At 33.3% G+C, this 26,444-nt stretch overlaps 1 protein-coding gene across 1 annotated transcript in view; it reads right to left on the reverse strand.

Moving 5' to 3' along the window:
- PKHD1 (PKHD1 ciliary IPT domain containing fibrocystin/polyductin) overlaps positions 1-26,444 on the reverse strand; it is a 621,489-nt gene that overhangs the window by 162,133 nt on the left and 432,912 nt on the right. Inside the window, 4 exon segments of the mRNA XM_051996694.1 lie at positions 3,083-3,235; positions 7,004-7,158; positions 17,428-17,515; positions 21,172-21,285. Of these exon segments, the coding sequence (XP_051852654.1) occupies positions 3,083-3,235; positions 7,004-7,158; positions 17,428-17,515; positions 21,172-21,285 (510 nt within the window).

The following is a 26,444-nucleotide window of genomic DNA, read 5'->3' on the forward strand; positions in this document are numbered from 1 at the left end:
AGTCTCAGTACCTAGCATAGTTCCTTGTAGTGTAGGTACTCAAAACAGTCTTTTTTAATTGAATCAAACATTTTGAGAAAGGAGTCAATGATTATTTATTACTCCCATTTTAAATTTAGATATTGAGGTTCAGAAAATAGAAGTCATTTGCTAAAGGCCATACAATGTTAAAATTAGATTAGAAAGCCTGTTCTTCTAACTTTGTATCCTGCTTTCTTTCTATTATACCAAATGGCCTTGGAAGAGCTAAATCCTAGACCTGGATGCTTGAGGTCTTAGAAAGTTGTCCAATGTAAAGGAGAGGTTAGACATGATAAACTTTGCCTCCAATTCCACTGAGTGAAAGAGATACTGAATGAAAACATAAAATGACCATATGAGTGATATAAAATGACCATATCACTTACATGCTGCAAGAAGCATTGAAAAAGGAAAGAAATATGGAAACAAACATTTATTAAGTATTTACTATGTGCTAAAACACTGTACTAAGCATTTTACAAAAATTAACTCTTTTGATCCTAACAACAAATTCATGAAGTAGATACTATTATGATCCCTATTTTACAGCTGAGGAAAATGAAATAAATACTGGTGGTAGAATGTATTATACACAAATGAACTTGTGCCAAGTCACTGGGGCTTAATTGAATGTGGATGACAACTCAGGTTTTAATAAACATTTGTTGATTGACTAAAAGATATAAAATCCATTGTTAAAAATCCCTTAACGATCAAGAGAAAATTTGTTTCTAGCTTTCCTCTGATCCATAGCAAGCCAATATGACTTGAAAAGGCTAGAGAATATATACCTGTCTTCAACTTCAGGAGAAAGAATAAAAAATTGTTTTTTGATCAAAGGATTTGGTTTTTTATAATGATTGGTGGATACCTAGGATCTCAATTTTATAGCTAGAATTCACTTTTTTTGAGAAAAAAAAAAGAGTGAAGTTTTGCCATAAGTGTATTTTATTTGGGTGTGTATGAAATAAGGGCTGAAAACTAGTCCCCAGAAAATTGCTAATCCTCTCAGGGATCTGAAGCAAGAATTAAAAAGTGATTTTGTGCATAGCCACTTTGCTGTTTCTCCTTTTAGAAACTGCACTTACAGCAAATATCTTAGTTCAATGACTCATAGACTTTGGGATAAAACTCCTGATATTTCTCATTCAAAACCTGGAATTATTTAAATATGCTCCCACTCAATAAAATTGGGAAGGGGCTAGAAAAACTACTGTAAAATAGCTCTAGGAGAAAAAGATTCTCCTTTCTTCCTTTCCATTTCCCCTCCTCCTTTATACAAATATGTCTTATTTGTCTTTCTATATCAGATTCCTGTATCTTCCATTTCTCGTTAAGATGATTTTTCTGATAGTCACAAATGTGCATAGAGTTTATTTTTTACTTTAACATAGAAAAAGCAAAAAGAAAAAAAAAAACTATTTCAGATTGAAAACAACTATAAAGACAAGGGTTAATTTAACAAATGATTAGATAGCACAGTGGTTATAGTAATGAACTTGGAATCAGGAAGATCTGAACTCAGATCCAGCCCCTGCTCCATATAGACCATGCAACTTTGAGCAAGTTATGTAATCTCACTCAATCTCATTTTCTTTATTTATGAAATGAGGCTCTACTTCATAGAATTGTTGTAGAAATGAAATGAGATAATATTTGTAAAGTTCTTTGAAAACCTTAATGCTCTCTCTATATACTAGCTATTATAACAAAAAAAGAACATTTATCCTATTTTGTGGGTATTTAATCAGACAGCATAAAAGAAAACAATAAAATTTTGCAATGATAGTCATTCCAGTTTTTCCCAGCATATAAGGTCTGTTTTAGGAACACTGCAAAGTACCCAATCATATTTTCTTTTTTTTCTTTTCTTTCTTTCTTTCTTTCTTTCTTTCTTTCTTTCTTTCTTTCTTTCTTTCTTTCTTTTTTTTTTAACAATCATTGTTTTTCTAGGTTGAATTAAGCAAGAGCTTGCTCATCTGCAAACCAAAGATTAGCCTCAACCACCCAATGAACCTAATATAAGTAGATTATTTGGACAGGAATGGGCCTTGGATCATATCTTACACATCATTAAAGATCTCATTACCTGGGCCCACACCAAAAACCATCAGAGTGAGAATCTAGCCTCTAGTACGGAGATTTCTAATCAATGACTTATGACTAAAAGACAACAAAAGATTAAATGATATTCTACATCAGTGACCTGAAAAGACACTTCCAAAAGTATGCCTAAAAATAAGCAAAATCAATCATTAAACAAAAGAATCTTCAAGAAAGAAAAGATTTTAAAAACTTCCGACTCTATAAACTTGCCATCATTGATCCTGGAAGGGCTAATGGAAACTGCAGAATGCAAAGGAACCATGCAGGGTTTAAGTTATCTGCAAGTTTGAAGAAACTGCAAAACATAGCCAATCAAAGCTCATAGAGTCAAAGGGATTGGTTCGCATTATCTCCATTTTACAAATAAGGAAAATGAGAGTCAGAGGATACCCTACATTATACAGGCAGTTAATGAAAGAGACAGGACTCGGGTCATCTGACTCAAAAGCAGCTAGATAGTACAATGAATAGAGTATTGGGCCTGGAGTCAAGAATACTCATCTTTGCGAGTTCAAATCCAGGCTTAGACACTTGATAACTGTGTGATCCTAGACAAGTCATTAAACCCTGTTTGCCTAATTTCCTCATTTATAAAATGATCTGGAAAAAGAAATGACGAACTACTCCAGGATCTTTGTCAAGATGACCCCAATCAGTCAAACCGAAATGATTCAAAAATAACAAACAACCTCTGACTCAAAGTCAATATTCTTTCCACCAATGTACTTTTCAAGGATGATATTTTTTTCTAAATGCATGTCCTTATTGTTCCCAGCTATATTGCTTTAGCATAAAATTGATAAATGGACACAGATTAAGATAATGAAATCAGAGAATTGCTGATCTGGATGAAGTCCAGCCTCATCACTGAACAGATGAGGAAACTCAAAATTCTGTTACTCAGTAAGAGTCTAGTCTGTGACTAGAATTACTGAACCAGTGCAGTATCACATACCTGAAAATTCTTCTCCATTGGGCTTTTGAAAGGACCCCACGACCATTCTTCCACCACATGGAACATCAGGCTGGATTTTAATATTTCGAGTCAGGAGGCCCACTTCAGCAGCCAGAGAAATGTGCCTGCCATCTTCTATTGAATGGGAACTTCCTGTGGCAGAGGGGGACAAGGGGTGATAATACAATTTTAAAGTCCATTTCGGAAATCACCAGCTAGGGACCCAATGAAACTGACAAATGAAAACACTTCTCCCCCTCAGAAGTTCTACCCACATTAAGGCTCTCTTTTCCTCGGGCATTCTCTACAAGCATCAACTGAGAAATGAAAAGGCTGCTCACTTGTCTCTCTTTGGGATCAGAGTGAGTGTTAGAGCAAGAATTCATTTGTTCTCAATAAGGTAGGTACTGTCAGTGACAACTGGCGTCCAGAAACCAGGGCAGAGCTATCCAATTAGTGGGGTCCCCATCCTCCTTCCTTAAGTTTATCAGCTCTAGACATCAGAGTTTGTTGGTACATTGTCAACTGACCACTTTCATGGAAATGAGGTATCCCAGATCAACTAAGCCAGCAACAACACTGAGATAATTTCTAACTGTAAAAAGAAAGTTGAATTTGAACAGAGAACAGAATACTCACATGCATATAGTAGAGCAGCGAACCTATTGCTCCCCAAGCAAGGTCTTTACAAAGCTAAATTGCAGCTATTCTGGATTCTTTATTTTTTTCTCACATAAGACATAACCTCATGTGTTTTCACTGACTGGTTCCCTTTACCAGAAATTTCTCCCTTCTTGTCTCAGTCTCTTGGTTTCTCTGACTTCCTTTAATCCTATCAACTCATTTTCCATAAGAAACTTTTCCTAATCCTCCCTCTGAGATCACTTCCAATTTTTCCTATGTATACTTTGTTTCTACAAAGTAGAAACAAAGCATGTTGCTTGCATGATGTATCTCCTTATGAAAGTATAAGCACCTAAAAGGCAGGGATTACTTTTACCTTCCTTTGTATCCTTAGCACTTAGTGCCTGGCACATAGCAGTTGCTTAATAAATGCTTGATGACTTAATAGGCAAATTTTCATTACACAGGGGAACTTAAGAATAGGACTTGGTATACAACTATCTGTTCTCCCCCTTTGCTTAAAAATAAAAATAAAACAAACAAAAAAACCTCCATACTATGAATTTGGAGAAACAGCTTAAGGTATTGTAATCTGCTGTTAACAAGTTCTCTTTTTTTTTCTCCACAAAGAGAAATGTTTCTATCACTTCTTTACTTTCTGATGATAATAGTAAATAGTAATTATTCACTGTACCTAATACTTGTCTTTTTCTTTTCCTGAATCAAAGACTTTTTCCCCCTTTTATTTGTATTCACACAAGAATACTAAAGATATTAAGGATGATCAGGTAGTGAAAACATTCATTGCCTAATGTCTTATTATCTCTAGGCTAAAATACAAATTCTTTTGTGAGCACTCAGAGCCCTTCACTAGAGAGCTCTAACTTCTCTGCCTTGACTTCACATTACTTCTTGTGTAATTCAGGCTCTGGTGTACTTACAGTTCTCAGTGGCATTTTATATCCATAAGGTTTTGCATGGGCTGCTATCTTATGTCTGGAGTGATCTGCCTTCCTCACATGTTGGAATCACCTTCTCCAAGGTTTAGCTCAAATATCAATGTCTCTCTGAAGCCTTTCTTAATTTCCTCAGCTGTTAGCCATTCCTCCCATCAATAAATTTTTTGTTGAATTTATACTGCATATATTTTGTATTTTTGTTACATGCATATTTTTTCTTCAGTAGAATGCTAGTCCCTGAGAAGCAAAGATAGCTTTTGTTTTCTTTTCCTAGATGTTGTTGAGTCCTTTCAGTTGTGTGCAACTCTGTGTGACTCTGATTGGGTTTTGCTTGGCAAAGATAAACTTTAACAAACAAGTTAAGTGACTTGTCCAAGATCACACAGACAGTAAATATAGGAGACCAGATTTGAACTTAAGAAAATGAATCAAGGTAGCACAACTATGACAGTGTATGGATTAAACTGAGTTGAGCGTAATCAACAGTCTCAAACCTATTGGTGAGTTAGGTGAGGGTGTGGGAGGGGTATCTGCCTCAAGCATGTAAAGACTTCTTCCCTCAGAATGAGCAGATGAGAACAATCTGTTCCAATGACTATAAAGATGATTTTAGCAGATGATATGGAGCACTTAGAATGGTCAAACATAGAAGATACCTTTGATGATTCTAGCAGAGTGACTGAAGTTGCCAACTTTAAGGATCTCTTACTCACATCTAATTAACAAGCAATGTTAATTAACAAGGTAATGTCCTTACCCTGTGATGTCATGGGTCCTCTTCTAAATGAAGGCTGAATGACAATTCCCTTGATACTTAACACATTATTTCCTATATGAGTGCTTAATGAATGCTTGCTGATTGATCGCCTTTTATGGAGTGATTCAACATTTCTCTTCAAATTTCTCATAGCACTTGGTATGGATTTGCTTTCTTTTGTAGTTATTTCAATAAATGTTTATTGAACAATATTAAATTCATTCATTTTATAATAAAATGCATTCACATTTTCAGTGGTCAACAAACAAAATGTTCTTTGTACAAGCATATTTCACAAGAATCAGTTCCATAATGATGAAAAGTAAGTAACAATTTATAACAAACTTTCTATTTATGATTCACTGCCCAAAGAAATGAATTGTAAAACTAAAGATTGGAAATGAATTCTGGTTAGGCTGCAGAACTGATATTTGAACTTGGAAAAAGATTTTGGTTTAAGGAAGGTTTTTTTTCCCTGTTTGTTAGCTTGCCATTATTAAAAATACTAATATTTACTTCTCTAATATAACTGTAAGAAATAGATAGTAAAATTAACAGCAACATGGGAAATGCCTTTCATTAAGCATAAAAAATCCAGGTTTGAAGTCTAGATGTTTAAATTTGGACAAATCATTTAATCGCCCTTTGGTCTATTTCACCGTGTTTGGGACAAAAAAACCTACCCAAATTGACTACTCAAAGATTACTCATAGAAAGCAGAATTATTTATTAGAATCTCGAGAAGCAGACTCCCATCCTGGTCTGCAAGCCAAAGCACACAGCAGGACAGAGAGCCACTCCCTTGAAAATGTTCACAGTTTTCATACATTTCAGACAAAGAACCCCCCAAATCCCACCCTCTATATGGTGTAATTGGTCATATAAGTCTGTATTCCTCTATTTGGTCAGGGGAATGCAGTAGATAAGGTGATGTATAGCTTCTTCGGCCACTTATACTTTTTAATTCCTTCTTTGGACAATGGAATGTAGTCCAGGCCTTATCTAAAACCTCGGGACTCCGAAGAGGCTGAATCTGAGGCCTTAAGGCTTCAATCAATTTACCTAATAGTCTCTGATCAATATGTGCTTAATCTATAAATTCTTCACCTTTTCCATTCAATCATAAGTAAAATATTACTTATTTTGTCTAAATCACAGAGTTATTATGAGACTCAAATGAGAAAATATATTTTGCAGGATTTGAAAAATATATAGCATTATACAAATGTAGAGTATTAAAAATGTTTACCTTCTATTTATGATTTATGTGACTAGGGAAATTATTTAATCCCATTATGCATTATTCTTCTCCTCTTTGAAATAAAATAATTGGGCTAGATGATCTCTTAACATCTTCAACATTTAGTTCTTATGACTTTCATCACTGCCAGAGAAGTAATGGCACTTATCAACTCAGATAATGAATCTTCATATGACTTGATAGCAGAGCTAAGATTAGAATTCATAGAATTCTGAGATCAATCTGTAATATAACTTCTTAGACTACATAATCCTTTCAGCAAGCAATAGGGTCATCAATTCACAAAGGTTCATCAATTTCTTCATTGTCAAAGTCCTTACCAAGGTGTCGGTGGTTGAGATATTCATGAATTCTAACACTTTGACCTATAACTTCCTTTATAGTGAGGATTTCTGCTTCATGAGGTTCATAAGATGAAGAACTCAGTACAATCTTGTCTTCTGGTCTCCAATCAACTGCATCCTCCACTAGAATCCTATAGAATCATAAGGAGTGGAATGGAATTAATCAATCAACATGCATTTATTAAGTGCCTAATATATGTCAGATATTCTGCTAGGCACTGGAGATAAAGTACAAAGAATGGTTGGATACCTAATTACAAGAAGCTTGTATTCTAATGTAGGAGACAAAACATACATGCATACATAAATATGTATATATGTATATGCAGCATCAGTATAAAGTGAATAAATACAAATACATGTAAAATACTTAAATACCAAGTAGTTGGTTGTTGTTTGGTCATGTTTAATTATGTCTAACTCTTCCATAATCCATTTGTGGTTTTTTTGGTAAATATACTGGAAGAGTTTGTCATTTCTTTTTCCAGCATCATGTAGTTAAACAGATAGGAAATAAGCAGACAAGGAAATTATGAAAGACTTAAGGCAAAAGATGGTACTTGAGCTTCATTTTAAAGAGAATAAGGGATTCTATCAAGCAGAGGTAAGAAAGTAATACATTTAAGGCATGTGGCATAATCAGTACAAAGATATGAAGACTAGAGATGAAGTGTCAGATGTGAGGAAAACTGTGAAGGCCATTTTGGCTAGATAGAAAAATACTGGAGGGGAGGATTATATAATGAGACTGGAAAAAATAGGTTACAGCCAAGTTGTGAAAGGCTTTAAAAGCAAAATAAAGTTAAATTTTGTTCTAAAAGCAATAGAAAGCCACTGGGGTTAAATGAGTAGGGAAATCACATGGTCTGATCTGTGCTTAAGAAAAATTACTTTGACAGCAGCAGGATGTAGAATGGACTTATAAGGTGCAGTGAACAACTTAAGGCGGGGAATTCAAATAACATCATTGTGTTGTTTTTTTAAAGAATGAGCTTTTTAAAGAATGCAATTTAAAAGATGTTAGATTTCTGATTAATTCAATGATTAACCATGATTTCAGAGCATTGATAATAAAGAATGCTACCTAAATAAGAAGCGATAGATTCAATATGCAAAATGAGACATACAGTTTTGAATATAACCAATATAGAGATTTGTTTTGGTAAAGTATATATATCTGCTAAGAGGGTTTTGTTTTTATTTTCTTTTTTCAGTAGTAGGGGAGAATTGGGAGAAATACTAAATGTTTTTGTTAATTAGGGTTTTTTTTTAATAATTGGGGGAAGTTAGGTGGCATAGTATATAGTATAAGCCTGGAATCAGGAAAATTCATCTTTTTGAATTCAAATCTGACCTCAAATAATTACTAGCTATGTGACCCTAAGTAACTCTACTAATCATGGTTGGCTCAGTTTCTTCATCTGTCAAATAATTTGGATATGGAAATAGCAAACCACTCTAATATCTTTGCTAAGAAACCCCAAATGGAGTCGCCAAGAGTTGGACACAACTGAAATGACTAAACAAGGCTTGAATTTAGATAGAGGTTGTGTGAACAGAAAAGATTTTATGTTTTGTGAGGTTTGTGAAATGCTGGAGAGACAGAGACATGAAAATTTGGTAAGTAATTGGATATTTAGGATGAAAGAGAGTAAAGAGTTGAGAATAATGCCAAAATTACAAACCTTGGGGACTAAGAGGAAAATTCAATTTTTGGACATAGTGAGTTTGAGATGTCTTTAGGACATCATATATGGCTGGGGCAACTGGGGCTAAGTAACTTGCCCAGGGTCACACAGCTAGGAATTGTTAAGTATCTTAGACAAGATTTGAACTCAAGTCCTCCTGACTTCAGGGCTGGTGCTCTACACACTATACCACTTAGTTGCCATAGGACATCCAATTTTTTATAGGCAATTGGGAATATTGGAATGAAGCTCAGAAGATATCTGGGACTAGATGTGTAGAAATGGGAGATATATAACCCACTGGAGTTTACAAAGTAAGAGCATGTACTATAAAGTTTCTTTAAAAAAAAAATTAGAATGTACCCTTTGGCAGTTTAGTGAACTTACAGAACCCTTAAAGATCATCAAAATGATGATCTTTAAAATGATTTATGGAAATGCTAAAGTTCAGTTAGAGGTTGGTTTTTAAACAAAAAGTAATGATTTTTTTTCGCATTGAAATTCACAGACTCCCTGAAATCTATCTCTTCAGAGGTTTGTGGGCCCCAGTTGCAACTCACAGTTTAAAAACTGGAACACATATCACCATCTTCCTAATTTCCTGGGCTTGTCAAATAGATGTCATTATTAACTGCTTATTCTCTTCTTCACCTATCTCCTTATCTAATCATCACTCAAGTGGGCTATCTTTGTGACGTCTTTTATATGCCCTCTTCTCTTATCTGTTATTATTATCTCTAATATTATAATAATTATTATTATTATAAGTCAATAAGTATATTGACTTATACCATCTTACATCTGAATTAAAGAAAAGATAGAATAGAACAGAGAATCAAGATGCTATACTAGCTCTGAAGAAAAGAAAACTGGTATTCATCTATGACTAGTCCTTTCCAACTTAAAGCCTTAGAGTATGAACTGAGGTCATTGAAAAGTGAATTCCTACACAAAACAAGTCTGAGTCAACCTTGAGATTCAGGTCCCAAGACATCCACCATCAAAGGGAAAGGAATCAGAAAGTAACTCAAAGATAAAATTCAGGGGAAAGTCTGAAACTCACAGAAATCTCAGAAGGAAATCAGTAAAAAACAAAAACAAAAGAAAATCTATAATATATTCATATATAAATCAATAGTGAAGATATTAAAACAAAAGGGAAGATGATTATTGAGATATGTAAATGGCACCAAATTCTTCTACCTAAAAAGAGGAAAGAAAATAGAACCAACAGCTGATGAGGCAGAGAACCTTTGGGATTATCAAGAGAGCCTAGAGACATGATAAAATGGTCATAAGTGGTTCAAGAGAGAACTAAGAATCTTGAAAATGAAAGTTAGAAGGGAATCTATAGCAAAATGTGTGACTTGTAGTGAAGAAATAATTAGCAGAACAATAAAAATTGAATCCATGGTGTTAAATCTCTCAAAAGAAAAAGAGAAAACAACTAATTGCCATAAAAATATATCAAAGTAAAGGAAAATCTGTTAGAAGAGTGGATAAATGAATGGAAAAAAATCTTAATTAAACCTTACGTTATGCAAAATATGTGATTTGAAGAGATGTAAAATCCAATTTTGCTGAGCATGTAATCTGTATGCAAGCAAAATGTATTGATCTCATAGGTGAAGTGAATAAGGAAATCATAGATCTTCCAAAAAGGTAAAAAAAAAAAACTAAATAAATACCATAATCTAAGAAATAATATTTGAAATCTTCCCAGAACTTAAGAATCTTGTTATTTAAAGGTTTTACTCATTTCTACAATATTCAGCCCAGATCACAGATTCAGAATTGTAAAGGACTTTAGAGCCCACTTGATGAGAAAGCTGAGTATAAAAGAGGCTAAGTGTCTCACCAAGGGTCATTTTGCTGGCAAAGTGTCTTAAACATGATTTGACCACTCTATTTCCAGGCTCTCTAAGTCACTGCACCACCTTGCTACTTAGCTTTACAAAGTGAAGCTAATATTATTCCTTTATAATAATATACTTTATAAGGTAAGTGGTATAAAGTTGATCCTCATTTTATCAATAACTAACTTTAAACTCAGAGAGAGAGAGAGAATAAAGAGAGAAAGAGGGAGAGAGAGAGAGAGAAAGAGAGAGAGATCAGGTGATTTGAACCAGACTGCTATAATTAAGAATGTTCTAAGTATCTCTCTATTGATGCCTTACACCAAAGGTTCTAAAACTGCAGCTCATTACCCCATATGGGGTTGCATAACTAAATGTCAAGGTTGTGAAAAATTTAGCAGTAAAAGGTATCAAATATTCCACCAAGATTTAATTCTTTATGTAAACATAAACAAGTTTATACACCTCATTAGTATGCAAATGTGCTTTTATCTTTAATAAATGGTACTGCAGAGGGCACAATTCCATTGGGCTGGCTATATTGTTTGAATGTCAAATGTACTCTTGTCAACAACATTTTTTTTAATGGAGCCCCCACACAGGGCAAGTTCTTACAAGGTGGTCAGAAAAAATAATATAAGAATACTCTCAAAATATCTCTCAAGAACTTTAGAATTGACTAAATGACATGGGAGATAGTGGCACAGGACCACCCAACATGGTGTGCCATGTACCTTCAGAGAAGGTACCATGTACCAACATTTACCTTCAGAGAAGGTACTGTGCTCTATAAACAAAGAAGAATTGAATTATCCCAAAAGAAATGCAAGATTAAAGAAACCACCCCAAATGTTCATAGGAAATCTTTGTGTCCAAACTGTGGCAGAACATTCTGATCTCGTATTGGTTTGATCAGCCACTGTCAGATACATTGTAATTTGGCTCTAATATTGTGATGTCATTTTGATCCTCTTTGAGATCAAAGGAAACCAACTAATCAAAATTAGATGTATACTAAAGAATTGCTTTAAAATAGATTTCTTTATGATGTATTAACAGTATGTGTTTGATTTGTATACCCATTTTACACACCTAAATACCTGAGGTTGCATAAAAATTTCTCAGGAGAAAAAGGGTTATGAGTGGAAAAAGTTTAAGAAGCCTTACCACACACTGTCTTATACCTTTTTGATATCTGTCATAGTGATATGTATATAAAAATTTTTATAAGATCTATATAAAACTGGAGTGAATTTCAGACATCAATTGAGCAAATATTTTAAAGTACACTTCATGGCACATAAAAGGTACTTAATAAATGTTTGTTCCATTTTCCTTTCCTTTCAAAGATTATTTAGCTCAACTCTCTCTTATTACAGATAAGGAAACTGAAGTTCAGAAAGTTTAAAAGTCATAGAGTACATAGTAGTCCTGGGACTCAAAACCAGATTCTCTGAGGCTTAATGCATTGATCTCCCTACCAAGCCACTGAAATGAAACTTGGTCAAGTTGTCCAAAATCACAAATCTGGAAGTAGCCTGATTACTGGACTGGCAAAAGCTTGAATTTTTCAAATCTTGTTTCAACCACTTGCTAGCCATGTGACCCTGGAGAAATCATTTAGTCTTTTACCCTTAACTTCCCATCTTTAAAGAGAGGATTCTGAGCCCAAAAGCCTCTAAGCCTTTTAGCTTGAAATCTATGATCATGGATGAGTATTACAGAAATGAGAGAAGTAATAGACTATGTGCATTTGTTTTTCTGATTCTTCTCTTCAAGTTGGTCCTACATTCAATGTGCTTTCTATTTAAGGAATAGTTGGTCACAAAGTCCTTGCCCTTAAATCTCTGTTCAGCACTTAGGGATAAAGATTATCTCAAAACAGAGGAAAGAGGGAGTTTCTCACCCTGGGCAATAATATATTGGAAATCCCTTGGTCTATGCTTTTGCCTGGTTAATGAAGCAGTGTTTGGGAAATATGAGTCTTGGGAATTCATTTTTCTTTACAGGGAAGTACTTTAAGGAATTCATAAAAATAACTTGATTAGAAGTTGTGAAGAAGAGGCACTGGACAGAGAAGTCAAGTGAATAAACAAGCATTTACTAAACCAACTATGTGAAGGGCACTGTGCTGGACACAATAAAATATCTGCCTTCACATAGTTTTTAATTCCAAAGGGAGGAGGAAGCTACAACCTATGCATAAATCACCATAACATTAAGTAAAAGATGCTGTATGAAAAAAGCACTGAATTTGGAGCCAGAGAACATAGGATTAAATCCTAGGATCACTTGGCTAGCAAGTGTCTGAAACAAGATTTGACTATTCTATTTCCTGACTCTCTAAGCCACTGGACCATCTGGCTGCTCAGGTTTATAAAGTGCTTTCTCCATAATATACCTTACAAGATAAGTAGTATAAGTTTGATATTCATTTCATCAATGAGTAACTTTAAACTCAGATAGATTAGGTGATTTGATCAAATTGATATAATTAAGAACATAGGAAATGAATTAGATGAATTTTAAAGACCCTTCTGTCTCTAAAGTTTATGATTTTATTATTCAAAGTGAAAAAGCCAAGGAAGTCCAGACTAAGGGCCATGAAAAATTTGAGGAGAGATACTGTTAATCATTCCATGGAGATCCATCAATAGATATTTTTGAGTCATCTGCTATTGACCAGACACAATAGCTCCAGGAATTAGGAATATAAAAACAGAAATGAAACAGTTTCCACCATCATGGAATTTATATTCTATAGGCAGTCCAAAAAAGGACATATCATTATTTTTTTCCTTTAATGTGTGTACTTTTATTCGGACTGGTCTTAAGTCAGCATATACTTAAAGATCCTCTGCACCCCCATATGTTAACACCAATCTAATTTCCTTCGGCAACCAGAGAGCAATACTTGGCTACAATATGATATTGGCAAACAGATCTTTATAGATGACATCACACTTTATGATTGAGTTGAAGGTAGTTACCATACTTAAAAAAGATGGTTAAAAGAGAGCTTCTGGCATCAGATAGTCTGTTTTGGTTTGGTGATAGCCAGACCATGAAGGAGCTCTCTTTTCTAAAGAAGAGTGTACATCTCCTGATTGAAGTCTAGGGTTATGTAACACAACTTCTCACACAAGATGTTATACAAAATTTCCATCCCAGTGGTAGTAAAACTGTACCCTCTAAATATTAGTTTTTGTTTTACTCTCATATCATGATGTCCATGTCACCTGGTTCTATTCTCACTTCCCCTGTTTCTACCTTCCCCATTTCAAAGAATCCTGGCTTAATGATTGTTCCAGTCCTTGATGTATGCAGTATCTTTGATTGATGTTAATGAGCATTATACAGGAGAAAGAAGAGACCTCAATTGTTCTGAATATAAAACTAGAAAGACGAAGAGTTGTTTGTGACCATAATCGTAACCAAAAATGGGAACCAGATGGGAAAAGAAGGGAAGGAAAATATGAATAATCACAATGGAACTCTCCTGAAAGATAACTTTTTAAAGGGATAAACAAAATATCTGCACATTTTCCATTCTCTTGCCATTAATACATTTCACAGCTGAAGGAAAATATATCTCTAAACTATAAAGGCAGCATAATTATATGCTTCCTAAATCACCTTTAAAACTCTTTTAAAACCATGTATGAGACATATATATGTATAAATATATGCATATATTTATACATATAAACACACAATTTAAACTGTCTTGTTAACTGAACTAAAATTCTGCTAAAGCTAAATGATAATGGCTGCATATAACCCCAGGCTTTAGGCTATTCTAGGCATAGGACTTTTTTTTTTCTCATAAGAAAAAGATGGTTAGGGGATGAATGACTTATGACTTTACAAGAGATTTAGTATTTTTCTTCTGTAGCCAATTGCCAATTTTATTTAAATTTATTGAATAACATCAATAGAAACACTTAGTAAATGTAATGTAAAAAGCACAGTGCTAAATGTCCACTTCAAATAAGACATAATCTCAAACCTTATAAAATTTATATTTTCAATTGCTTAAGACAATACTAATTACTTCAGTGCTTAGTCCCTCCTTACACTTTCATTCAAAGTGGAACAACATTCTTCTATACAAGAAACAGTGGTAACTGTCTTATACCAATATATCTAGAGGTAGTCAAAGACCTGAATGGTCAGGTAGGTGGTACAATGAATAGAGAACTGGACCTGGAATCAGGAAGAACTGATGTTCAAATCTGCCACCATATACACATACATAAGCCATATTACTTTGGGAAAGTTGCTTAATCTATTTGCCTCAGTTTTCTCATCTATAAAATAGGAATAATTTATCACCTACCTCCAAAGGTTGTGGTGAAGAATAAATAAAATAATAATTGTAAAGCATTTAACACAGTTCTCTGGCACATCATCATCATAATAAACATTTATATAGCTCTTATTTATATAATGTTTCTGATCATTATTATTATAAAATTCTTCTTTACATGAAAAAATCAGTTTGACATAAATTTTCATTTAGTTACTTTTTTTTTATTTGTTTTGTTTTGGGTGTTGTTTAGGAGGATTTGGTTATTATCTATTTCTTTAATTGGCAGATGCTTGAGTTTTTGTTTCTATGATAAACATTTAAGAGAATACACACACACACACACACACACACACACACACACACACACACACACATAGATCCTGACCTCTAGCAGCCTATAATATAACTAAGTATTAAGGTCTACCTTTATACACAAAAAAAGTCAAGCAGAAATACAATGCAATAGTTATTGATAAAGATACTAAGTGCAATAATTCAGAACATAGGGAGATTGATGATAGGCTGACAATTCTCGAATCTACTTAATCTGTCCCAATCTTTCTGCTGATCTCAGATCACAAATCTCCAATAGCATGATATCAAACAATGTTGTCCAGGAGACATCATAAACTTAACATGTTCACAATGGAGTTCATTATTTTTCTCATTAACACCACCCCATCCCACCCCCATGCTTTCTACCTTTCTTTTTACTGTAGAGAGAAACACTTTTTCTCAGTCCCTTGGTCTCCTGTCTTTGGAGTCATTCTCTATTCCCCATTACTTACCTCCATATTAAATCTATTGCCAAGGCCCATCAATTTTATCTTTGCAACATCTCTCAGAAAACTTTCTCTTTTCTGATTCTGCCACATTTTGGTAATCTTGTCACCTCATAGCTAGACTACTGTAGTGGACTGCTGGTGGATCTCCATGCCTCAAGTTTTTCTCTACTCCAATCTATTTTTCATTCAGTTACTAAAGTGATTTTTCTAAAGCATAAATCTGATCAGGATATCACTATCACCAACAAACTCCAATGGCTTTCAATCATCCCCAGGAGCAGATACAAAATGCTCAGTTTGGTATTCAAAGCTTTTTTTAACCTAGCCTTCGCCTACTTTTCCAGCTTCTTACACTTTATTTTCTAATACATACCCTTTCTTCCAATAACACTGGCCTTCTGACCATTCCACAAACAAGACATTTCATTTCTCAACTCCAGAAATCTTCTCTGCCTGTCCCTCACACTTGGAACACTCTCTTCCTCTGCTCCACTGCCCTAGCTTTCTTTAAGTTCCAACTAAAATCTCATCTTTTACTAAAAGTTTCACCAATCTTTCTGAATTATAATGCCATTTTTTCTGTTAATTATATCCTCTTTATCTCATATACAGCTTGTTTGCATATATCTATTTCCATATTGTCTTCCTCATTATTAGATTGTAAACTCCTTGAAGTCAAGGATTATATTTTGCTTCTTTCTATACAATCAGTGCTTATCACAGTGTCTGATATGTTGTAGGTGATTAATAAATGTTTGTTAATTAATTTATTTAATTTTATTATCTCCAATCCTTATATCTTCTTTGAGCTTTAGTCTTGTGTTTACAGTAACTTTCAGATATTACTACCTAGAGATTACAACAGCATCTTACCTCAAGATGTTTAAAATGGAAATTATGTTTGCAAAACAAAGTGACCCTTTTTTCAAATTTTCCCATTTCTACTGATAGTACCACCAAAGAAAATTTGTTTTGTTACAGAATGTCTTTTTCTCATTTCTCTGGTTGATTCTGTAGGTATGACATTTATAAAAGTTCAAGTGAAAACTTTTCTAACCAAATATTAGTCTCCACCAAAAAAAATCCCTGAAATAGGAAATAACATGAATTCTGAGTTGTCACTAAGTAAAACTAATACTAGGGTAAAAATGGAAGACTCAAAGAGAAAAGACTTGCTTAGCAAACCCTTATTATAAATAAAATTGTAGGAAAACGTCTATGCTACTTAAAGAATAAATAGTTTTCAACTAGTACAATAAGTTGAGAAATGGAAAGATTTCAGAGATCATTGAGTCAAATACTCTCATTTTACAAATAATGAAAATAAGATCCAAAAAATAAGTTTGGGAGCATAATTATATCTAAAATTAATTTGGTAAATATAAAGCATTTGTATTTTCATTCAAACAAGCCCTCTAAGAATTTTTTTACTAACAGTTTTAGCCTAGTTCAAATAACCCTATGTGTTTCTAAGTAATACAATTAATTTCCTTTAGATTTGTCTATGATTCATACTTTTCAATTATTCAGACAGACTGGCACCTCCCCATTTAGTCTGAATTGGTAAGGTTTTATTATATAATTCTAAAATGCATGTCTCTGAAGAAATTCCTTCAAATTCTAAGTTACTAATCTTTCATAAATAAATGTTTCTGAAGGTGACTTCATTTAATAATTAACTTTGCATTGAAATAACACTTTAAGGTGAAGCATTATTAATAGCAAGCATACATACTGACCAAACTAACTGATCTCTCACCTCTCATTTCCTGATGCAATGTCAGCTCCAAGACGTGTCCAGGCTTTTCTGGGGTATGCACTATGAAGCTGCACCTTTCCATAAACCCCTGGAGCAAGTAGAAGACACAGAAAATTAATAAGCATAGCAAAAAAAGATAACTACAGAGGATAAAATGCAAAAAAGGTAATGGTTTTAAAAAAGCCTTTATTACAGATATTTAAATTTTTACATGTAATCTGATAAGATCAATGTGATGCTCTAAATATCTTTATATTGTACCATGTGTACTCAAGTGGCAATGATATTGATAAGCTGTGGGCCATGTAAGGAAAGTGAAACATTGTATAAAGATTATGTAAGGTTTAGAAATAAATCTATAATCAATCAGTTCATAAACATTTTTTAAAAACCTACTATGTATCAGGCACTGTGCTAAACAGCGGGGATATAAAAAGGAGGCAAATGACAATTCCTGTCCTTAAGGAGCTTACAATTTAATGAGGGAGAAAATATACAAATATATACAAACCAAATGGCATACAGGACAAATAAGAAATAATAGGGAAGGCACTAGAATTAAGAAGGATTGGGAAAGGTTTCCAGTAAAAGAGGATTTTATTTGGTTCTTAAAAGGAAGTCAAAGTGGTTAAGGAAGGCAGTAAAATCTGTAAAGAAAAATACAATCATATTTTAAGAATTGCCTACTAGAATCCCTCTGAAATCGCTGCTCTTAATCTATAATTTGTTTCTTTGATGTTTTATATTATTTAGTGTGCATGGAGTTGGGGCAGGGCTAGGGTGGAATGCATTTTCTCTTCTAGAAAAAAAAGGATTTAATGCCATTGTTTTTTGTTTCCAGTAATTCACATCACTTTTTTTGTCCTGTTAGACTTATCAAAGAAAATGTCTTTAGGTACTTGGTTTCAGAATATGATTCTCTTCAGACAAAAGGGTTAAAGTCTTAACTGAGATTTGCTTGATGTAGTCCAGCTATATTCCTTCAGGTCTTTCTTTCGTTATAAACATAAAGCCAAGCTCCATTTTAAATATAATTCCCAATTCTCCAGAACTCACATTTCTCAGCAATAACTTTCCCAAGAGAAAGAAGGCCAAAAAAACTTATTTGTATAATTAGTCCGCTCTCTGTCTCCTCCAACATCTGCATAATACAAGTACTTAAAGAATGTTTACTAATTAGCAAGTATAGGAAAACCTCAATGAACTAGAACCTAAATGAATGGCACACTAAATGATAAGAGGTTTTTCTTCACTGTTGATTTATGAGAAAAAAATTTTTAAAACTTGATATTATTTTTTAATGGCAAAGGAAGAAGTAAAGAAGAGCAAATACAGAAGTAAGAGAAAAGAAAATGGAAAGAAAAAGAGAAATTAAAAAGGAGGAGAGATAAAAAGGAAAAACTGGAGGGAAATGAGAAGAGAAATGAGAGAAAAGAGGAGAGACAAGGACATCTTGAATATAGCCTGGTTATTGCAGATTTTTTCAGTCTCATACACTTATTTATTTATTTTTATTTTAGTAAGTTTATTTATTTTTAATGCAATTGCTTTATGATACACATTGGGAGAGAAAAAATCAGAGAAAAAGGGAAAAAACATGGGAGAGATTAAAAAAAAACCAGAAAAAAACAAGTGAACATTGCAGTGTCGATTTACATCGAGTCTCCTTAGATTTTTTTCTGGATGCAGATGGCATTTTCTGGCCAAAGTCTATTGGGTTTGCTTTAGATCATTGAACCATTGAAAAAAATTGAATTGTTCAGTTGATCATCGCACATTCTTGCCATTATTGTGTACAATGTATTCTTGATTTTGCTTGTTTCACTCAGCATCTGTTCACATAAATCTTTCCAGGCCCTTCTATAATCAGCTTGTTCATCATTTTATGGAACAATAATATTCTGTTACTTTCATGTACCACAGCTTGTTCAGCCATTCCCCAATTGATGGACATCCACTCCTTTTCCAATTCTTTGCTACCACAAAAAAAGCTGCTACAAACATTTTTGCACATTTGGGTTCTTTTCCCCCTTTATGATTTTCTTGGGATACAGACCCAATAATGGCACTGTTGGGTCAAAGGGTATACACAGTTTGATAGACGTTTGGGCATAGTTCCAAATCGCTCTCCAGAATGGTGGGATTGTTTGACAACTCCATCAACAAGGCATCAGTATCCCAGTTTTTCCACATCCCCTCCAACATTTATCATTATCTTTTCTTGTCATCTTAGCCAATCCAAGAGGTGTGAGATGGTCTCTCAGAGTTGTTTTCATCTGCATTTCTTTAATCAATAGTGATTTAGAGCATTTTTTCACATAACCATAAATGGCTTTAATTTCATCATATGAAAATTGTTAATATCCTTCAACCAATTATCAATTGGGGATCTCATACATTTTCTATATCTATGGGTTTTACATAATGAGAATTGGTCTTCAAGGTGCATGAAAGTGTACTAATATATTTTGGAAATTTAAAGCAGCAAAAAAAGCTTTTGCTTTTTGCAAGCAAAATTGAAAAACGTTTGCCATTTAATCCAGAATTAGTCCAACATTTCTCTTAATCAATTAATGCAGCATTTCTTTGAACATCCTTATTAATGAAGATTAAGAGAAGCTAAATCTATCATTTATGTTGCAATTTTATTTGCTTCATGGTAGATAATTATGGACCCAGCATGACAGGAGGAAAAAAGCCCTATTATTTCTTTGTTCATTTCATTCTACTATCACAAAAACTTGAGAGAAACTCAATTGTGGGATATTTAAGACTACATCTTATCATCTTTCTATCCCTATATACCTGGCACAGTAAGTTTTTGTTGAAAATTAAAAGGTTGGTGATGATACTAACTGAATAAACTTCACCAATCTAATAAATATCATTGTTTCTCATTATTTTAATGAAAATGAGAAATGCCCCAAAGAGGGCATTTCTGAGACTTAATTGAGAATCTAGAATGTACAAAGTACTACCAAAAACCTCTATACAGATCATGCCCTTTGATTGGAGAGTGGCTAGCCCTGTTTTATGAGGAAGCCCAGGCAGATACCTTATTACTTCCTACCTGGCTACAGGATTTTATCATTCCTCTACACATAGTACCCACTCTTTCTTCCCTTCCTCCACTCCTCAGCTTTTCAGCTTCTTTCTCTGCATTTTCTTCTCTATTAGACTTTTGAACCTTCTAGGGCAATAAATGTTTTTTATCTACTGAATTATTCTAAGACACAATTTATATGACTGAAAAGCCATTTTAGCTTGTGTTTTCTTCTATGACATCTTTTTAGTCATATCTATCATTATAACATCAGCAGATTTAAAGATTGGCTGCCCAGTCTGTTTCACTGGGATATGATCAATTAGAAAGATTTCACAACTAAGAAAAATCCATCCAAAATTCTCTTTTAAGCACATATAAGAGCAGATTCACAGCAAGCCTCTCACACCCACAAGTATGTGAGTGCAGCTTGTGTATATTTGAATTGATTTGATTTTAATCCAAATGAATGATGCATAGCAACTGCTACTACCACCAAAGATCAGCACCAGATTAATAATTTTAAAGACTTGCCTGGGAGATTGAAAGATTGAAAGTGGCTTGTCCAAGATTACATAACTCGTAAGTGTGAGGGGCAGTGAACATTCTGATTTCAAAACCAGCTCTTTATTCAAGTATCCCTTGGTACTTTTTTACATTTTATTTACTTAATTTTAAAAGATAGGAACATATATCCATACCAATAGTTCCTGAAGCAACATTAATTCCATCCAAACGATCACAGTAGATTCCCTCAGAAACTTGAAGCTGGATCAAAAGTTTTTGCCCTTTCTGTAAGGGCTCAGAAAAAGTACCTGTTTAAAAAAAAAAAAAAGCTTTCCAGTTAAATGACCATTAAGGATTATGTTAGACTTTAAAGAAAGCAAATGCAAGTGAACATATTAGATTATATAGATGAGTTACTAATAATACACCTCTAAATTATATGCACATGCATATTATATAACATTATTCATGTTTAACATATTTGTATATAAATGATGCAGACACATATAATCATATAATAAATTAGCTTGTTAAGAATATTTACTAAGAAATATTTTAACTTAGTTATTATATTATTATGTGTGTCTGTGTGTATATAGAGGGTGTATATATGTGTATACATATGTATAAATATACAAACATACACATATGTCAGCATATATAAGCAATAATGTACAGATGTTATTTTTATACATTTTATAATACTTAATATGTGTTTGCATACATACATATACCCAATATATGTAAATATGCCAATATTCTTTTGAGTAGAAGAAGACCCTATATGGGCCTACTTTTTTGTCCTCAATTATAAAATGCCTTTGTTTCTGCAGAGAATATCCCCAGATTTACTGAATTTGAGTCATTTCCACTTATTATATTTTTATCATCTCTTCCTTGATAGAAACAAAAACTACAATATGGGGAAGGCATATATAGTTCTCCCAATGGTCTCACATAAATATAGTCATGAAGTTGGAGTTATTTTGCAAATGCCAAACTTAATACATTAGACATTGTCCTACAGGTGCAAAGTATGACTTTTTACATTATGTGAATGATAATTCTGAACTGCTAAAACATATCCTGCCAAGTAGCCAAATACCATATCCTTTAAGGAGTGTGTTCATTTCCAAGCCTAACAATGACTCATTCATTCAACAAGGGTTTTTAAGCGTCTACTGTGAGCCAGGTGTTGCACTAATCGATGGAAATATAAGTATATAAAAACAATATAAATTGGTATAAGCACAATCCATTAATACCAACTCCCTGACAGAAATTAACAATAACCATCCGCCATTTTACAGGTAGGAATAGGACATTTTATCAGATTTAGCTGAAAAATTCACATCTTTGCCAAGACTGGCAGCAAGAAAAAGTCCAAGGAGGATTACTTCCTTCTGGAGATTTTTCCCTATTCTTTTGTACTTGATGGTTTAGACATGCTTTCATTGAAATTATGCATCCTATGATGAAGAAATAGAGGATAAGAAGGGGATGCAGTAAGAGGAGAGAAAGAAATAGTCAGCATATACAACGTGCTGCAAACATGCTACCTTCCTGGCTTTTTGACTATTGAAAAATTAAAAATAAATTTGAGAATAACTATAGACTTACATAGCTACATTGTACTTTCTTTACATTAAAAATGTATTTCATCCTATCATCTAAGTTGCAATTTAAATATTTTACTATAAAGTCTTCTATTTCATAATGGGAACAACAGAATAAGAAAAGTATAAATTATCCTAGAGATTTTCTAGTCTTTCCCCCTCAATTTGATTTTTTTAAAATTCATATCTTTTGATTTTATATTGCTTAAATTTCCACTAGATTTTTCTGCTTCTCTCAGAGAATCACATCTTACAACAAAAGGTTATAAATGAACCCTTTTACAAGGCTTTCAAGTCTAATGGAAATCTTGAGAGGTTCCTAATATATGTGAGTAGTCACTTTATTGAGGCCATTCATTGGATGTAGAGAAATTACAATTACAAAATTATTGCCAGACAACTTCTACTAAACTAAGGTAATCAATAAATCCTCCATCAGTTATTTGTAAATACTCAATCTCATTGCATGGTTTTGGAGAGCCTCCAAACCTCTATAGGCCATCCCTTAAGGGCATGGTTTAGTCAGGAAGGTCAGCATTTTAATCCACGGGATTGCAGGGATGGAGGAGAGGGAAAGAGAGATATTACATGAATCTGGCTAGCATCACACAGCGAGTGAATAGGAGATAACAAGGATTAGAACTCACAACCTAAGAATTTCCAACATATTGCCTAACCCACTAAGTCCCGCTGCCCCTCTGTATAGGTAATAGCATTTATGCTATCAGTAGAACCATTGACTTATTCTTTCAGCCAATATGAAGATGTTGCTAGAGCAGAAAGAAGGGAAACAGAAAGGAGGGGGGACGTTAAAGCAAATGCGTGTGGTGTAGCCCTTATCTTGTGGTGATAAGTCTGTACAGTAAGCTGTATTCCAACTGTGATTTCATTTATTTCACGGAGGGTAGTTTACAGTCTTAGAAAAAAAATGGCCTAGCATTAAACAGATACCAGGGAGGGAAAAGTAGGACAGTTTTTGCCCTAGAGAAATGTATGCAGAGTCCAGCAAAAAAAGAGTTCAGCGTTCCTCTAAAATTAGAGATTAAATCAATTATGCAACACAAAACTGCAGCAGATGTGGATTTTTTTTTATGTCTGTGCAAAATTAGCCAGCTTACCATGTTCTTCCAGTATCTGAAATGACCAGAGTTTTGATTTTGTTAGTTTGCTTAGTCCAAGAGGTAGAAAGATGGTGGGAATGAAAAGTAGAAAAGTAAAGGGAATAGGTGATATAGATGAGAAATCCTAGCAAAGTGTCCTACCAACTTTAAAATGAATCTATTATTTTTTGCATATGTAAAAGGGCATAACAAGCTCTAAAGGACAGAGATCTCACTTTATTCTCAGACTAAGAAAAAAAAAGAACAAAAAGAGGGAAAGATAGTCTTCTCCCCAGCATATTCTACAATCAAAATCTAGAGTAATCAGCTACAACACAGAATGTTCTTTTATATAGGATAATTCAGATAGTCCGTGGTTTTTATTCCCCTACTCAATAGCCCATAAGAAACCTTTTACAATAAATGAAGATTTATATAACTACATTGTACCTTCTTTACAAAAAAAAATGTACTTTGCAGATATTATCTAAGTTGTAACTTACATTAAGTTGCCATTTAAATAGCCCAGTACACTGAGTAATGAATAGAATCTCCTATCTCACAGTTGGAACAGCAGAATAATAAAGATAGAAAGGATCTTAGAAATTATCTAGTGTCTTTCACCTCAATTTTTAAAATTGATATCTTTTGACTTTATATTGCCTATATTTCCAAATAGATTTCTGTTCCTCCCAAAGAATTATCACTTACAACAGTATGTAAACTAAGTAATATATCAACCAAGTCTGATAATATGTGTATGGTATAATATCCATTGTCCCTCATATTCTATTCAAAGCTAAGTTTGGTCATAATTTTGGGCATTGAGTTCCATTTTTGTATCATTTGTTTTTCAATGTATTTGATTCTTCATGATGCCTTTTGGAATTTCCTGACAAAGATATTAGAGTGGCTCTCCCTGTCCTTCTCAAATTCATTTTACAAATGAGGAGAAAGAAAAAAAGGGAGGGGGTTAAAGGATTTACTTAGGGTCACAATAAGTGGCTGAGGCCAGATTTTAATTCAGTATATCTTCCTGATTCTAGGCCTGATGCTTCTTCTACTGTAATCTATCGCTGCCTCTGAAATTGTTTATTATTATTTTCATTTACATCTTTTATAGTTGGTAGTGCATTGGAGCTAATCAGAACAAGCTAAAGAATCAATTGAAATTTTAAATGTGAGCATTTACATGTTGGGCAAATGCCACACAAAGAGTTTGATGTGTTTTGCTAATTATCTAAATTTAAGCAGGAGATGGGAAAGCATGCTTTTGTTATCCTACATTATCAAAGAAGACCAAAATGATATCACTAAGCCAGGTTCAAAGTGCAATGTGTTCCACTGTGAGTGATCTGACCCACAAAAACTTGGAAAGCAAAAGATATTGTTGGCCACAAAAATTGAGCTATAGGGGTTAAATTGAAAAAAAGAAATGGATAATAAGAGAAGAGAAATAGAAAAGTTTTAGTGGTTATTTTCCAATGCTACCTCCCAAAAAAGTCTGAATTTATTTTATCTTAATAAGAAGAACTATTTCATTTCACCCCCACATCTGGCATAGTATTTGAGTATTTTAGAAATATTCAAACAAATACTGCAATAGCCTTTGCTGCTAAATAAAAGCTATCTCTAGTTTTCTACAAAATCTATGATTGCTTTCAGAACCTATGTGAATTTTTGAACAGCTTAATTGATGCAAAATATCTTTCTTTCAAGGATAAAATTTGAAAATAACCCAAAGTTATCCAACGCCACATATGGTAAATGAAGTGATCAATGCATCAGATATCTCACTGACAGACATTCACATTGATCAAAGATAGAAAGAAAGTTCTTATATACACCAAAATGCTTACAGCAGCATTTCTTATAACCACCAAGAATGTGAAACAAATAAGATGTATATTGACTAGGGAGTCAAAAAAGAAATTGTTCTATGTGCCTATAATGGAATATTCTGTCATAAAAAGCAATGAATATGAACTATGTAGAGAAGCATGGTAAGCCTGATGTAAAGTGAAATAGGCAGAGCCAGGAAAAAAATCACTATGACAATGTAAATAGAAAGATCAAGAATTATTTTACAAACTGAACATTTTGTAACATAATAATCAACCTTGTACTGAAGTAAAGATAGCATTACTTCCCTTTCTTCTTTGCAGATTTGAAACATGAAAATAAAACATTGAATATATTGTTAGACTCTTTACATATTAGTTTTAAGGAATTTCTTTTCTCCTATTTTTAAAAAATTCTTGGGTAAGAAAAAGGAATGGATATAGCTGAAAATAAGTTTTACAAAAGTAATATATATCAATAAAATTAAAAATAATTAAGTCTGATGATTAAATAATGAAAATGAGTTCATGAGTTGATTATAAAGAAATTTTAAATACAATTCCAAAAGATAAATTTAAAAAGCATCTTAAGTAATGGTAACACTATTGAAATAATTAGTCTATAAAGTTAAAGGTATGAAATATTCTTTGATCTACATATGTAACTGCCACAGTTTTGCCAATGACCAGATAACTAGAAGTATCTTTAAAATGGGAAATTGGGCTTCAAGGAGAAGGATATCCATCTGTTAATCTAGGGAAATATATGAAAAAGTCAAATCTTTTAAAAAGTTAGAACCTGAAATAAGTCTCTAGCAAATATTCATTGAATGAGTCAAAGGAGAATAAGAATTTTCAAATTATGGAGTAATTAATATATCCAAGAAGATTAAAAAGGTAACTGTCAAGT

Source organism: Antechinus flavipes, chromosome 4, assembly GCF_016432865.1.
Source record: "Antechinus flavipes isolate AdamAnt ecotype Samford, QLD, Australia chromosome 4, AdamAnt_v2, whole genome shotgun sequence".
Classification (NCBI taxonomy): Eukaryota; Metazoa; Chordata; class Mammalia; order Dasyuromorphia; family Dasyuridae; genus Antechinus; species Antechinus flavipes.